Source organism: Gymnodraco acuticeps, unplaced genomic scaffold, assembly GCF_902827175.1.
Source record: "Gymnodraco acuticeps unplaced genomic scaffold, fGymAcu1.1, whole genome shotgun sequence".
NCBI classification, from domain to species: Eukaryota; Metazoa; Chordata; class Actinopteri; order Perciformes; family Bathydraconidae; genus Gymnodraco; species Gymnodraco acuticeps.
The window spans coordinates 88013-105471 of record NW_022992231.1 but is presented as its reverse complement, the minus strand read 5'-3'; the positions used below and the strand labels follow the sequence as shown (position 1 = coordinate 105471).

Here is a 17459-nt window from a genome sequence, read left to right as displayed (position 1 = left end):
GTGACTCCAGTCAGGTAGAGACTGGTCTCAAGTCAGCACTGCTGCAGACTCGCTGTTTGAGGGCTTGATAGCCCACTCCCCCTCCACACCGCTCCACACTCGTTGGTTTGGAACAGCCCTCAATATGGCGGATCCTCCGCTAGTGTTAATTTCGTTGACTAAAACTATGACGAAATATGTTCGTCAACGACCTTTTTTCCCATGACGAAAACGAAACGATGACGAGACGGCACCGACGGCAGTAAACAATAACTGTAATGAAATCATCATGCAATATCGTTGACGAAAAGTGACGAGACGAAAATGTAGTTTACTAAATAAAAACTATGCCAAAATCTCTCTTTACTTTCGTAAAGAAATATATATATATATATATATCGACGAAATATTATCAAAGATAACGTTACATCTCTGATAGTCAGTTTTTCTCCCAGCAGTTCCATTTCCGGTGCTGCGGCTGGGCAGCAGCTGTGTGTCTGTGGTGCGCGCGGCGGTAGATTTGAATTACACCGGGCAGCGGCAAAATATGAACTGTCAGGAAGACTTGGGTCTAACTCAGTGGTTCCCAAACGGTGTGCCGTGAGGCAAGTCCGGGTGTGCCGTGGGATTTTGTGACAACCATACGTTATTATTGCAATATACAACTACACAAAAATAATTATGTTTTAATTTACTATATCAGTACTTTGTAGGTTTATATGTACGTAATCTGCGCGACTTGTTCGTCCACATCTCCACGTGCAGTGCTGCATAAACATGGCTGAGTCAGCGATAACTTTCGAGGGGTGGAGTTATGCCCATTATTTTGAGTCCGTCCGAAGAATAGACAGGAATGTGACGGTGAGCTGCAAACTGTGTCCAGGCCAGAAGCTGTTATCCACTGCTGGAAACACCACGTCAAACCTCAACAAGCACCTGCAAAGAACACATGCTAAGGTGAAGCTAACGCACAGCTATTTATTGTTTGTTTATATCACGTGGTCTGTTCTTCTTCTCTGTCTTCCGGTTGTTGCCTGTTTTGAATGACAAATACACACTACCGCCGCCTGCTGGTAAGGAAAGTTATTGCCACTCACGCGCAGTTCGTACGTGCTCGGCGAGTAAAGTAACGAGTAAAGTAACTAGTTACTTTATATAGATAGTAACGAAGTAGTGTAATATATTACTTTTAAAAAAAAAAGTAATATGTAATATTATATTTTTTTAGTAACGACCCCATCTCTTGAGTTGGCGTTCTCTACTATGATTTACATGAAGAACAACAGGAGGTCACGGCTCTCTGTTGAACAGGACTTGCGAGTGGCCCTCTCCTCAGTGCCACCAAGGATTCAAAAATTCTGCGCCTCGACAGGCACATGTATCTCACTAATTTGTAAGTCGGCAAAAATATTTACAATAGCACATGTTTCAATGCTGATTGCTGAAATGTTACATTTATAATTTGTAGTTCAGGACCATGGACAATGCAGCTTCCTTGCATTGACAGTTATCTGTGCTGAATTTCTACCTGAGTTTCCTTTGCCTCATTTTTAATGTTGTGACCTGTCTGGTTTAAATGAGTGTGTTGCTGCTTTGATGAAGCCTAATTTGATAAAGTTTCAAATTAATTTCTGAAATATTTCGTTAATAAATATTTCATGAGTAATATAGTTGTCTTTGTCACATTTGATTTGGCATTAGTAAATAATTATGCACATTTACAGATATTTTTACATGATATGAGTGATAACACGTGTTATAAGGGCTATTTTGCACAATAGGTGTGCCTTGAGATTTTTACTTGTCCTTTGGTGTGCCTTGGGCACAAAAAGTTTGGGAACCACTGGTTTAACTAACCTTATTTAACAGAAAATAAAATGGCAACAACAGGGCTTGGGAGCAGTGGTCGCACTCGCGTTAACCGAATACCCCCCGTCAGCGCGAGTGAGTGATAAATTGTGTACTCGACGGGTAACAGGCCCGGACTGGCCATCGGGAGGACCGGGAGGTTTCCCGATGGCCTGGCCTGTTAAGTGGCCTGCTGGCCTGAGGATTTTTTTTTTTAATGTATGTATTGTGAACGCAACGCTGCGCAAATGTGGGTCTGACTCTGCCTCACAGAGGGTGACTGGCTGTCTACATGATGTGGCCCGCCGACATGGCCACTTTCATACAGATCATACACTAAAGCCCTCGATTGGTCTCTCATTCAAGCTCGGGAGGGTGTGTATGTGTGGCGGGCGCGAGCGTGCGAGAGAGAAAGCGCGCGCACCGGTTACGTGTTTTGTTGTTGTTAGCATCTGGTGCTAGCTAGCGGCGCTAATGGATATAATGAGCTGACTGTCAACAAGGTGGAGGAGAGTCCTCTCCTGTCAGACTGAGAGACTGATAACTACAGCTCAGGTGAGGTAAAGGACTCTTGAGTGTTTAGATAGTTAACTTAGTCTGAGTTATCTCAGTGGGTCTCAAACGGTTTGGTCACCATTTATGTGAACACATATTTCCATTTGAAGGGGGAGTGATTAGTAAAATATGCATGAATAATATTTTTTTTTTTAAATAACTAGGTGACTGGCTGTCTACATGATGTGGCCTGCCGACATGGCCACTTTCATACAGATCATACACTAAAGCCCTCGATTGGTCTCTCATTCAAGCTCGGGAGGGTGTGTATGTGTGGCGGGCGCGAGCGTGCGAGAGAGAAAGCGCGCGCACCGGTTACGTGTATTGTTGTTGTTAGCATCTGGTGCTAGCTTGCGGCGCTAATGGATATAATGAGCTGACTGTCAACAAGGTGGAGGAGAGTCCTCTCCTGTCAGACTGAGAGACTGATAACTACAGCTCAGGTGAGGTAAAGGAGTGTTTAGATAGTTAACTTAGTCTGAGTTATCTCAGTGGGTCTCAAACGGTTTGGTCATCATTTATGTAAACACATATTTCCATTTGAAAGGGGAGTGATGAGTAAAATATGCATGAATAATAATTAAAAAAAATTAACTAGGTGAAAAAAGGTAAGATCAACTTAAAAAACTTGTTGAGAGCTAAAACTAGTCTTTGCTGCTGCCTCAAAGAGGAGCAGGGGGAGACGAGTGAGGCTGGTTTAGGAGGCCAGACACACTCACAACTATAAATGAACCAAAAACAAATAAATAAACAAGTTTCAATGTTTTTTGATATTGGATATGGTATGTTATTGGTTATGGCCATGTTCTTATGATTTTATGAGTATTTAAATGTATACAGTTCTGTTTCATATGGGTGTAGTCTCTTTATTTCCCCCTCAAAGTGCACCAGATTGATGCATTTAAGTCCAACATTTAAAAAAAAAAAAAATATCTTACAGGCGGGGGGCATGCCCCCGGACCCCCCTAGAGGAATTGAGGTCCACCTCCACTTAAAATATGTTCACATGGATAGGTTCCTAAATAGATTTGCAATTTTTTTTTAAATAGTAACCCATGTCCATATGTTTATTCTGGGGTAGTAGATTTAAAGTTTAGGGCTATCACTATGGGCAGCAACGCTGTAAATATTGACAAATAAATCCAGGAAAATGGCATAAAAGAAAACTGGTAGTGGCCTGGCTGGGTGTATAATTTCCGGCCTGACTTATTGTCCCAGTCCGGCCCTGACGGGTAATAATGGATTATGACGGAAATGTTACGATCCTGTCCGTCAAAATGACTGACAACGAAAAAGTCTAAAGCCACCACTGCTTGGGAGAAAGAAACAATGTGATATTTGGGCCCTTTTTCGCTACAATGAGGCGGAGAAAAAAAGCGAATGCATTGTTTTATCAGAAGGGAAGCAATTTGGCCATAACACAGGTAAAAACACCACAAACCTGACCAGATACTCTCTGCAAAGCTTCTTAATAATTCAACCTGTGTTTTTCATCAAATAAGGACAAGATATAATCTTATTGTGAAATACGTTTGACTAAAAGGACAAATTATTGGTTTTGGCTAGACTAGTTTGACTGAAATGATCTATATAATCTGATGTCTAAAAAAGACTCAACAGTTTTCATTGACAAAAAGTAGACTAAAATAATTAGTTTTCTTTGACTAAAATAAGACTAAAATGCTCAGAATTTTAGTCGACTAAATCTTGACTAAAATGTTTACTGTTTTAGTCGACTAAAATAAGACTAAAATGCTCAGACTTTTAGTCGACTAAAACTTGACTAAATAAAAACAGGATGAAGGTGACTAAATATGACTAAAACTAAAAAGGAAATTTAACACAGGACTAAGACTAAAACTAAATAAAAAAATAGCTGACGAAATTAACACTACCCTGCGTGTGAACGCGCAAACGGAGGGGAAGGGGTTGGGGTAGGGTGTAGGGGGCAGTTTGGGAATGGGCCTTGCTCAGCTGCTATGGATCAGTTTGAGCTTGTGTCACTTCCTGCTCCAATAGAAATTGTTGCTCAATTGAAACCCCCTTCTCCAAGCGATGTTGTCCCTGCGCGATTTTTCAAAGAAATCTGGGACATTGTTGGACTTAACATTCTTAATATAATTAACAGCAGCCTGACTACAGGAAAAGTACCAAAGTGCCTAAAACATGCTGTGGTCCAGCCTTTGATTAAAAAAACAAACCTGGACACCTCTGTTTTTGACCATTTTCGACCTATCTCTAAACTTCCTTTTATGTCCAACATTTTAGAAAAAGTGGTACTGAAGCAGTTGCAGTCCTTCTTAAATGTGCATGGCATTCTTGAGGTATTCCAGTCTGGGTTCAAACCCCTCCACAGCACTGAATCTGCTCTTTTAAACGTGTTTAATGACCTGTTTTTAGCTACTGACTCTGGGAACAGTTCTTATACTTTTAGACCTGACAGCTGCCTTTGACACTGGAGATCACAGTATTCTCATTTCTCGCCTGCAACATTTTGTGGGAATCAGTGGTACTGCTCTAGACTGGTTTAAGTCGTATCTGTCTGAAAGAAGTTTTAATGTAAATCTTAATGAATTTACTTCCTCCTCTGCTCCTCTTCCATACGGGGTACCCCAAGGCTCCGTTCTTGGGCCGATTTTATTTTCCCTGTACCTGCTCCCCCTGGGCGCTATCATTAAGAAATATGGTGTCTCATTTCATTTTTATGCAGATGACTCGCAAATCTACATGCCCCTGAAAATAAATTACCCAAACCCTCAGCAACGCCTATCTGACTGTCTGCAGGACATCAGAGCCTGGATGGCCTTGAACTTTTTAAAATTCAATGAAAAAAAGACAGAGGTCATAATATTTGGACTCAGTGGTGGCCCCAATGCCCTGCCTGTGCTGGATTCTCTTGTCCCATATGTGAAACCCATTGTCACAAACCTGGGTGTACGGATTGATTGTGATTTTAAACTAGACAAACGGATCAACTCTGTGGTAAAATCCAGCTTCTTTCAGCTAAGACTTTTAGCAAAGGTCAAGCCTTTCCTTTCTTTTAATGACTTTGAGAAAGTAATACATTGTTTTATATCAACTAAACTGGATTACTGCAATGCTCTGTATATTGGAGTGACCAAGGCTTCCCTGTCACACGTACAGCTGGTCCAGAATGCTGCTGCATGCCTCCTTACAAGGACCGGCAGACGTGAACATATTACGCCTGTACTCGCCTCGTTACACTGGCTACCAGTCAATTTTAGAATACAATTTAAAATGTTACTGTTCACATACAAGGCCCTAAACGGTTTAGCCCCACCGTACCTGGCAGATCTTTTAAAACCATACACATCCACACGGTCACTGAGGTCTGCTGGCAGACTCATTCTGGTCGTCCCAAAATCGAGGTTAAAGCAGCGAGGAGACAGAGCCTTTTCTGTTGCAGCTCCAAAGTTATGGAACAAATTGCCCCTCCAGGTTAGACTTGCTCCAACTCTGCCTGTTTTTAAATCTCGTTTAAAAACCCACTTCTTTTCCCTGGCATTTGCAGGCCAGGTATGACACTTGTGCTTTTAAATTTGGGTTTTTATCTTACTAGTGTTTTGTATTGTTTTTATGTCATGTAGGAGAGTTTTTCAGTCGGTGGCTTCTGATCTGGTTTCATTGTCTCGTGTATTACATTTGTTTCATGTCCTGTCTGTTTTTATGTATTTATTAGTGGTGCACGATAATTATCGGCCCGATAATTAGGAATTATGACGTCATCCTGTTAGAGTTTATTGAAGGATAAATGTGTTTTCATAATGTATTCTCATAAATGTGTTAATGGAGGAACAGAGAACAGTCTGTTCAAATGGCACACATACACACACACACAGATTCACATGACTGAGAGTCACAAGATTCACACTAACAAATAAGGCGTTGGTCAACACCACATGATTGTCATGTTACTGTATTGTTGAAATAAAAAGAATGCACTGAGAGAAGGCGAGCAGAGTTGGTTAAGGAGTGGACATTGCATGTCACTCGCCGATTCTCCTTGCAGCAAGTAAACTTGAAACTCGAGTACTGTTATCTCTGTTCACTGGATCTGGTATATTGAACCGAGCTGGGGTTTTACCCTTACAAAGTAATATAGATACCTCACATTAATTGGTCCTTCGAGCCGGATTCCAATACATCGTGACGGGAAGGAGGAGGGAAAAGACACGCCGCAGTCTGTCGACAGCCGGGATCATCAGCCGACCCCGAGAAAGACCCGGGACGCAGAATTCGTGGCCGGGCCGGTGCTTATATGTCCAACCTCCCTCATCCTAGGCACGATTGACGGAATCCAACCGGACCAGTGACCACAGATAACGGGTAAGATAAAACGTTGATATACACGGTTACTCCGCCATTAAGGAGGATGATAAAACGTTGATATACACGGTTACTCCGCCATTAAGGAGGTTGATAAAACGTTGAAAGAGAAAGGCTACTCCGCCTAGAAGGAGGATCGACGTGCCTTTGGGTACACTTATGAGTGATTGAGTGAAAGCGGTGTGTAAAAGTGTCACCAGTGGAATCAGCGCACGGAGTGGAAACCTAACGGTGATAACACAAACTCTGTGGTCTGTTGAAGTACACGTAGTGGTGAATTAGGAATTAGGTTCTGACCGGCACGTTGTCCAGTAGGAACACCAAGCTAGAATCATGGGGTCCAATGGGAGTAAGCCTGCCGCTACAAGGGACATGAGATATATGGAAATATATAGTCATGGCAGCACCATTTATTGTAGCAAATGGTATAAACTGTACGGCTTCCAAGGAAAGCTGGAGAAAACAGCAGTAAGAGAATTAAGCGACAAATTGAGAGCAGCAACAGCTGGAACAACACAAGGCAAGAAAAGAAAGAAGTTAGAAGCTCAACTGCGGGTTGCAGCTTTATGGGCTGAACAAGCCCATAAAAGGACAGGTGGAGCAGAAGAAGGTATGATAGCAGCGGCTGTTTCAGTGAAAGCAGACGAGGAGACAGGGCGTTCAGGGTCAGTTGACGCTGTACGCCGCGAGAAAGAGAGAGCGATAGTGGAAGAACACAAAGCGCAGGAACAAAGAATAAAAAGGAAGCAAGAGAAAGAGAGAAAAGACAGGGAAAGAGAGACACAAAAACGCATCGACAAAGAAATGGCAGATGCATTAAGCCCACTGCACACCAGAAAAAATAAGGGGGAAACCAAGTTATATCCTGTTGAAGAATTAAGAGAAGCAGAACAATCCTTCGACGGAACAGCATATCAGGGTGACACTTATCCATTAGTACAAGTGGCCAACCCGCACTATGGAGTTGGCGGTGACCTAGAAAGAATGTTAAGAGTGTTCCGCCCATGGACAATGGATGAGTGTAAAAAGGCTTGTGAGGGACTGACTCCATACAAATAGGACCCGGCGCAGTTTGTCCTTGACCATACTGCATTAATAGCGTCATATGGTTTAAATGGACATGAAGTTTTAAGAACCCTTATGACAATCTTTGGCCACGAATGGGCCAGGGTAAAGGGAGATTTCACCGGGTCCTGGCCCAATGGAAACCCCCTGGAACCAGGTCAGCAGGACCTCATCAATGCACTCGCTCCCGTAAATATCTCAATCGAGAGGGTTTTTGCACTGAGACGAGACTTTACTAAAGTCTCAGGGTGTAGACAGGGAGAAAAAGAGTCAGTACAAGATTTCAGAATCAGAATGGAAGATTGTTTCCGTATCCATAGCGGAATTCCACCCAACAATGCTGTTGACTCCCCATATGTGCAGCAGCTGAAACAAAGCCTGATGAATGGGTTCCACCCAGGTATTGCTGACTTTATCCGCAAGCATAATGTTAACCATAGGACATGCGACTTACAAGAGTGCCTAAATTATGCAGAACATGCAGCAACCCAGATCAAAGAAAAAAGACATAAGAAAGCGTCAGCATCAGCTTTCTTCATAGGAGAAGATGGGGAAGAAAATCAGATTTTCTTTGTGGGACCAGGACAGGGGAGAGGCGGGTTTAACAGAGGACGAGGGAATTGTAGAGGAACAGGCAGAGGCAGAGGAGGAGGCAGAAACGCAGAAGGCAAATTCCTCTGCTTCAGGTGCGGAAAGGAGGGGCACATGGCGAGAGACTGTGAGGAACAGAGACCACAGAACAAAGAAGGGGGACAAAAGGGACAGTACAAAGACGAAAGACATGGCCCCCCCCCCTTCACATAACCTACATAGTTATGACAACTGACTAGACGTAGAAAAGGAAGAAGAGGACGTCCACACACATCACATTGACCTTTCTGAAGTATTACTGAATCTGTCAGACAACAGTATTAAACCGACCAGGACAATCGAAATCAATGGGGAAAAATTAGAATTCTTATGTGACAGCGGTGCAGACTCATCAGTAGTGAACAAAGAGGTCCAAAGAATGTGGCCACCAACTGGCACTATGTTTGTAAAATCAGCAAATGGACACATAAATCAGAGGTCGATTTCAAAGCCACTTTTTATGGAAGATAGAAGGTCAGGCCTCCAGGCATCCCTCAAATTTGTGTTCATCTCAAACTGCCCTGTCAATTTGCTAGGGAGAGACGGCATGGAAATGTTAAAAATCAGTGTAGTACCAGTCAAAGGGGGAATGCGAGCAGTAGGGCCCGGAGAAAAGGTGGAAGACCAGGTCTTCCTTCAAAAATCCATAAACACCCCCAACTACTACTGGTCACTAGACATGCCACAACCTGACGTGACAAACACAGGTGAACACCTGTTAACACTATTCACCCCACAACATGGCCAAGAAGTAATGAAACCTGACGCATTGCACGTTACACTAAAGTACAAGAACACCCCTGGCCCAGACAAAGACTATGATGTGCTCGTGCATCGACTGACACCACAGAGGGCAGTGTTCCACTCTATGTATGCAAACCAACACGGGGATGTTGCAATTGACGCTAGGGTCCCATCAACCACTGCCTTGATAATGGAACCAGGTTCCACGCCACACATATCAGTAGCTAGGGGCCCAGGGACTTCATGGAGAGACTTAGGTTTATTAGTGGCTAGAGGTAACAGGATAACAAAATGGACAGATGACAAAAAACGGTTGGCAAACTGGAGGCGGGTTAAAGCGCAAAACTCTAGGGTTTACCCTAGTGATGACACCACGCGCCCACCTAGACGACCCTGAACAACAATGATGTATGCTAAGTGAAGTGGCCTTAGAGGTTCTGAAAACGGTGCCGCCATGCGTATGGTCACAAGGAAAATGTGATGTAGGTCGCATGGTGAACGCAAAACCTATACATGTTAGACCAAAAACTAACCACAGACCCTGATGGAACATTCAGAATAAACAACAAGATAGTACTGCTTGTTAGTCTCTATAAAACAGCAGCTCATTTGAGTCATGGGCCGTGCCATGTCTCAACAGGAGGGATGGTGACAATAATAAATGAACACTTCCATACATACAACTACATTACATTTTCTAAAAACTTTTGTAGAGCCTGTGTAGTATGTTGCAGACACAATGCTCAAGGCAATGAGCGACCACAGAGAGGAAAGTTCCCTCCACCAACATACCCGTTTCAACACATGCATATGGACTTCATCGAACTAACACCATGCCAAGGGTACAAATACTGTTTGGTAATGATATGTCCGTTTTCAAAGTGGGTTGAAATATTCCCAGCAAAACATGCAGACGCTATTACCGTAGCAAAAGCCATATGCAAGACAATAATACCAAACAGAGGTATTCCAGAGAAACTGTACAGTGATAATGGTTCCCATTTTGTAAATCAGGTTATTACCAAACTGTCCGAACATATGGGGATAACATTAAAAAACCATTGTGCATATCATCCACAGAGTGCAGGCTTAGTGGAAAGAACAAACGGAACAGTAAAGTTAAGACTAAGGAAAACAATGGAGGAAACAGGAAGACCATGGGTGGAATGTGTGTCTCTAGTAGAAACATGCATGAGAATCACGCCCACGGCAAAAGGGTTGTCTCCCTTTGAGATCATAACAGGAAGGCAATTCAGACTACCAATCACAGACGAGGTGAGGGAGGAGGATGATGCTGAGGCAGAGACTACATTAACTGAATGGATGAGCAGACTCTTCAGAAGCAATGAGATAGCTCGAACAAATAACTTGCCAGACATTTCTACTCCCTTACAGGATACTCGAGTGCAGACTGGTGACCAGGTCCTCGTGAAGGTGATTAAGAGGAAGCATTGGCACTGTCCACGGTGGGACGGTCCCTACACGGTACTGCTGACAACACCGACTGCACTAAAAATCGCCGAAAGAACTACGTGGATACATCAGAGCCACTGCAAAAAGATAATACCTCTCCAACTTAACGACGGATAAGTGGTGGAAGTCCGGCTACAAAGGGCGGTGTTTCATTAGGAAATACTGGTCTCAACCCCGGTGAAGAAAACAACAGAACCACTATCACAAATAGACTATGTTGGGAAAGGTGTTGTATGTAGTGACCCTGCTGGGTCTGACGCTAATGACTATAAGACAATTGAGTGAGGAATCCTCAACAAAAGAAGAAGTCCATCGAGAGAAAAAATGGTCACTACTCAACGATGTTGTAACAGACAGATAACGGTGACTATATGACACAGACCCCTCTCAGAAGGACGAATATACTCACCTAACCTCCAATGTGTAAGACTTAAAGCTAGGTTACTGTCTGTCATATGACGAATGGTTCGAAAATGTCAAAAACAAGTGAATTAATTCTGAAAGTAATAAAGACATTGTAACCAGCTAGTAATTATGAAAAACAGGAGGGAATGTTAGAGTTTATTGAAGGATAAATGTGTTTTCATAATGTATTCTCATAAATGTGTTAATGGGGGAACAGAGAACAGTCTGTTCAAATGGCACACATACACACACACACAGATTCACATGACTGAGAGTCACAAGATTCACACTAACAAATAAGGCGTTGGTCAACACCACATGATTGTCATGTTACTGTATTGTTGAAATAAAAAGAATGCACTGAGAGAAGGCGAGCAGAGTTGGTTAAGGAGTGGACATTGCATGTCACTCGCCGATTCTCCTTGCAGCAAGTAAACTTGAAACTCGAGTACTGTTATCTCTGTTCACTGGATCTGGTATATTGAACCGAGCTGGGGTTTTATCCTTACAAAGTAATATAGATACCTCACACATCCCGATAAACCCGATAACATTATTAATAGCCCCGATAATATACAATATATTTTTTGGGTTAAAAAAAAGAAAAAAATACTGCGGTGTGGGTGGATTGGGATGAGGGGCGCTTGTTTTTCACTCGGCTCCTCCCGTTTTGCCAGTACTGTGGTATTAGTGGTTTAGGAAGAGGGGAGTTTTTCACAAATCCAGCAGTCCCTAACTCCTCCCTGGCTGTGACGTAAATGGTGTGCGGCCGTGAAGCCAGGACAGTAAACAAACATGTCACCGGTATTATGGGACTATTTCAAAGTTTCAGAGTTAGATAGTTCGCTTGCTATTTGTATTAACAAATGCAATGCAGAAGTTCCACGAGGAGGGAAAAAGGCAACGAGCTATAATACTTCCAACCTGATTAGTCACCTGAAACATCGCCATCGCTACGATAGTGTGTTAAAAGCGTACGAAGATGCCTGCGCTGCTAAACTAGCGGCGAATCCAAAGCCAGCTGCAAAGGCACCGGGACTTTTACCTATCGACGAGGCTTTTGAAAAAGGCAAGAAGTTTGCCAGAGACGACCCCAGGGCTAAAACGATCTCTAACTTCATCATAGAAATGATGGCGCTTGACGAGAGTAAAAACTGTTCTTGGCTTTGTTTTGTTCATAGTAGTAATGCTCATGTCATTTGCTCACTACTAGTCTTTTTTTTACCACCAGGTGTGCAAAAACTACAGGTACATTTAATATATATATATATATTATATTATTATCGGTTATCGGTATCGGTCTTGAGAAGCAGGAAGTTATCGGTATCGGTTTCAAAAAACCAATATCGTGCATCCCTAGTATTTATGCTATGTTTTTATACAGTTATTGATGTACAGCACTTTGTTCAACTCTGTTGTTTTTAAATGTGCTAGAGAAATAAAATGGATTGGATTGGATAACACTTAATGTGGAGAGAGAGATGTCCTGTATGGGTTGATTGTGCGTTGATCTGTTGGTAATGCCTCAGGCAGTGGCGGCCGGCCCATAGGGGCCCCGCCCCCCTCTTCCCACATGTTTGATTGTCATTCCAAATTTTTTTTAAATAATAATAAAAAAAAATAAAACAAATTTAATTTATTTTTTATTTTTAAGTCACATGTTTCCTGCCTGGCCGCAGCGTGTATCATTACCCTCTCTCGTCCGGGCGGTAGAAAGGAAGCCGTGTAGTGGAAACCGTGTAGTGGAAACGCGCCATAAGAACAACACCAAAGTACTCTTTTTTTCCAAGGATATGGTCTCTGACTTGGCTGAGAAGATCCTGCATATTGGGGCTGAACATCCGACTGTGAAGAATGTGGTACTGCACATTGGAACAAATTATGTTGTGAAACAACAGTCAGAAGTGCTGAAAAAAGATTTTAAATGTCTGTTGGAAACTGTCAGCTCTCTAAATGCGGAGATGTTCGTCAGTGGCCCTCTACCGCCAGTCAGAAGAGGAGTGGAGAGATTCAGCAGATTGTTTGCACTGAGCACCTGGCTTTCAACTGCCTGTACTGACCATTCTGTCCATTTTATTGACAACTTTAACTTTTTCTGGGACCGCAGACATCTTTTTAAGGAAAATTGAGTTTGCCTGAACAAGTCAGGAGTGAAATTATTTATCTCTAACATATTCAACTGCCTGTGTCATCAATCTGTTCCCTCTGCCAAGGACAAGCAACACGAGGAATCAAAACAAGAGAAAGACAAAACACATCGCTCAGAAAACCTTGAAAGATCTTGATTATGGGAGACAAATGGAGAAGTCTCCACCACCCTTCACCCCCCCTATCACCTCTGAGGATACTCTTCCTTCACCCCACAGCTCTTTCTACTCTCCGTTCACCCTTTCACCCTCGCCCACCCTCCTGGAGATCGCTGAACACATGAAGGAGATACAGAGGGTTGGCACCAATTCCTTCCTGGAGTTCAATGACCAAACTAAGGCGATACGCAGGGCTGGCAGCATCAAAATCACCGAAGCAGAGACCTCCCCACCACCTCCCCCCCCTTCATCACCGTGCCTACGTCAACCACCTCCCCCCCCCTGGCATCTGCGGTCTCCGAAGCCTGCCTATGTCAACCACCTCCCCCCCTTCAAGAAAGCATGTCCTTTACCCCCGCCCTTCAACGACGCCCACCAAAATCACCGAAGCACGCGCACCATCTCCCCCGTCTTCATCACCGTGATAAGGATGTGTGTGTACAAAACCCAACACACTAACTGATATGTGCTGGGTCCAGGCTCAAGGGCATATGGCACTCTCAACTATTTCCAGGACATGCCGGGGCCCTGCCTGCCTGTAGCTTTGCCAATATCTGTGTAATAGATTAAGAGCGGTGAATCAGCTTAGAAACAGGAAGTGCTCAAATGTTTTATCAAATGTTATCAAATTTAGCAGTGATTCCATGTCAGCCACAGCTTGTCACAACAAATCTTACTGATAATGTATTTAAGGCGAGACACCCCAGGTGAATAGGGTAATTTTTTTAACTTAAAGGTATCAGCTAGACATTTCTCCAGTTAATTACTTACAATAAGGCAATTGTCTTTTGTATTACAAGTTTTCTGAAATAGCATGCTTAAATATGCAAATTATCCATTATCTCATTAAATATGCACATATTTTAACACATTTCAGGAATCTAAATTTGAACTTTGGATATAGCCAGATTCAAAATTCTTGTTTCATTTTGTAGTCATATTAGTATCTAAGGCTTTTACAGAAGGGATATTGGATATCTCTTTTTATCACTCCATAAATCAGAAAATACTGTCAACAGCCCTAAAATATCCATTTTCGCCATGTTTTTAGGTATACAATGTTGTATAATTCAGGCTATGAATTATATATGAACAAACCCTTCTGTAAAAGCCTTCATAATATTGATAGGAATATAACTGGAAGGTTTGGTGTATGTGCGTGCTACTGAAGTTGAAATTTCGATCTCAGAGTAGGAGAAAAAACTCATTTTGAGAAAACGACCTTTAAAGATTGCAGTGAGGCGCTAGCTAAACCCTCTGTTCTTTGGATGACAGCTTGCGCATCGATGCACTCCGTGAAGGTATTTCATGTTCAGGGTCATTTTTTTTTTTATAACCTTGCTTCGTGCAAGTGACAATTGTTGTCGTCTTCTCTGTGAACGTTTTTTTCGCCGTTCTTTTGGCATTTTGAGATTTCAATTTCTAGCTGAAAGCTAACCAGGAAGTGTTTTAGCACACCACGTGACGCATCTGAACGAATCACGTTGTCAGAAATTGACACCAGCCAATGAGATTTTGTTTCTTGGTTTAAGACCCCTTTGTGCTTTCACGATTGGTTGCTGATACAAAGGAAATGACCATATTTGGATCCGATGAGATTGTGCAGGAGAGACGGAGCTTTCCAGCGATACCTCTGTTGACATGGTGCACACAGCGGTCGCGGTACTTTATGTTACGTTAGAATGAATGCTAACTTTTGGTGAATTTAGGAGAAATCTACAGACGCAAATAGACAAACTATAGTAAAATAAACACTTAAATGTGTATTTTGTACGTTTTCCTTCCAAAAGCCTGAAAGAAAACATGTTATGGAATCAAAATAGCACAAAATCTCAAAATTGACCAGTACTTGAAAAACGATGTTTTTGCCTGCCGTGTCTCACCTTAACAAACTTAAACTACAGGGTTCTTACACCTTTTCCAAAGTCTAATTCAAGCACTTTTCAAGCATTTTCAAGCATCTTACAGCTGTTGTAAATTACATATTTATTAGGGATGCACGATAATTATCGGCCCGATAATTATCGGTCCGATATTAGGAATTATGACGTCATCCTGATAAACCCGATACCAGTATTAATAGCCCCGATAATATACAATATATTTTTTGGGTAAAAAAAAAGAAAAAAATACTGCGGTGTGGGTGGATTGGGATGAGGGGCGCTTGTTTTTCATTCGGCTCCTCCCGTTTTGCCAGTACTGTGGTATTAGTGGTTTAGGAAGAGGGGAGTCTTTCACAAATCCAGCGCTCCCTAACTCGTGAAGCCAGGACAGTAAACAAACATGTCGTCGGTGGTATGGGCGTTGGAGCTATGTGCAACTCAAGGCATATGCTCGAACCGGAGCTGCCTGGACGCTGCAATCATGTTGCGCACTATCCCTGCTGAGTGTGCTAACTTTTCGTACAATGTCCCACTGTCTGGCTTCCTGCATAAAGTCAAGTGCTCGGCGCAGTTGTGGCGAAATGTCGCTCCTCTGTTTTCATTTAAACAGCTCCGTATATCCGTTAGCGCAGCTAGCTAGCACCAGATGCTAACAACAACAATGCACGTAAGGTCTCTCTCTCGCTCGCTCGGGCCACACATACACACACCCTCCCGGTCCTCCAGATGGCCAGTCGGTGCCTGCCGGTGAGCGTGGAAGTGTGGTCTGCCACAAGCGGGCGACAGGAGCGGGCAGGGCTCTCGACTAACTTTTTTCCCCATCCTCCCGGAACCGTCCCGAAATACAATCTAAGCCGTCCCGAAATTAATGTGGACCGTCCCGAATTTAAAATGTTAGTTTTTCTACATTATCATTAGTTAAAATCATTCAAAGTGACTTTTAACATAAATAAAACATCATACAAATCATTAGATGATAATTCATCAACCTTTTTATTTGAGTAAATCATTCAATCACATAAACAAAGGCCAAATATATTTAAACAAACACACAAACGAGAAAATTACTCTAATTTTGAATCCAATCAAGTCCCATCCAATTAACAAAAAAATCCAACACTGTCCTGAAGACAGAACCCAGAGTAACCACTAACCAGGATGACAGTCTGTCAGTCAGGAGACCTTTAGAAACTGCCCCGCCCCCTCGCACACAGACGGGAGAGAGAGATCTCGCCTGGATTGGAAATCTCGAAAATACATCATAGACGCATGTTGTAGTCTTATTGCATATTACAAACGGAGTTGGTGAAACTAAAACTGCGATATAATGTGTATGCAGCAATAATACATATGACATATATTTTTTAAATGTCTCCAGTACCGATAAAAAGTCCGATAACGTCGGAGCTTAACGTTACCACTGTCTTTAATAATTCCGGCCCGGGGCCCGTTTAACACCGGGGCTCGGTACCCATCCCTACATGGGGAGAGACGCAGCATATTGCTAAGGACTAAATACGATGGAGAGTTCTCATCTCAGCCTTATTACCCATAGGGGATGAAGAGGAGTAAGTAAATAAAGAGGCTGGCGCTCCAGGGTCTGGTTCTGCTGTGCGTTTTTGTGATGTAACGGTAAAACATTTCAGAATTCCTCCACGGGATGCCATTGTATATCACTCAACCCGCGAAATACACACACTCAGTAGGCTACATAGCTAGACCCGAGAATATGCGTGCCAGGAATTCGCGGGCACAGCCAGCTGAGCGGCTGGCTGATAGCCAGCGGCACAGCTGTAGCTACGTGTGTGTGTGTATTTCGCGGGTTTCTAAATGTTTTGTGCGTGTGTGTTTATGTTGACAAGGAGGTTTAATAACTGTGTGCTACACAAAACGTGCAGTCGGTTTCATTTTCATCGCCGTTTGTAGTAGAGTTAGCAGGGTATTTTTATTTTAACTCTCGTCCCAAATTCGTCCCAAAATTATTTTCTATCCTCCCCGACACTATTTTTTTCGGCCCCGGGACGACGGGACGTCCTTAAGCTCGAGCCCTTGGAGCGGGGCTGTCAGCATCAGCTTGTAGATGGTATTTTAAACTCGATGCGCTCTGAAACTACGGGGCGGCCGAGGAAAAAAAAATACACATGCGTTAATCGCGTTAAAATAATTAGTGGCGTAAAAAAAATGTGTTATCGGTATCGGTCTTGAGAAGCAGGAAGTTATCGGT

The 17459-nt window shown here is 42.9% G+C and overlaps 2 protein-coding genes across 3 annotated transcripts in view; one reads left to right on the top strand and one right to left on the bottom strand.

Annotated features, from left to right (window-relative positions):
* nfatc2ip (nuclear factor of activated T cells 2 interacting protein) overlaps positions 1-17459 on the bottom strand; it is a 79662-nt gene that overhangs the window by 20709 nt on the left and 41494 nt on the right. The gene's annotated exons all lie outside the window — the stretch shown is intronic.
* LOC117539800 lies at positions 6782-9469 on the top strand. Its single transcript, XM_034206130.1, has 2 exons — positions 6782-7499; positions 7899-9469. The coding sequence occupies exons 1-2, from the start codon at positions 7063-7065 to the stop codon at positions 8596-8598; spliced, it is 1137 nt and encodes a 378-aa protein (XP_034062021.1). The 5' UTR covers positions 6782-7062; the 3' UTR covers positions 8599-9469.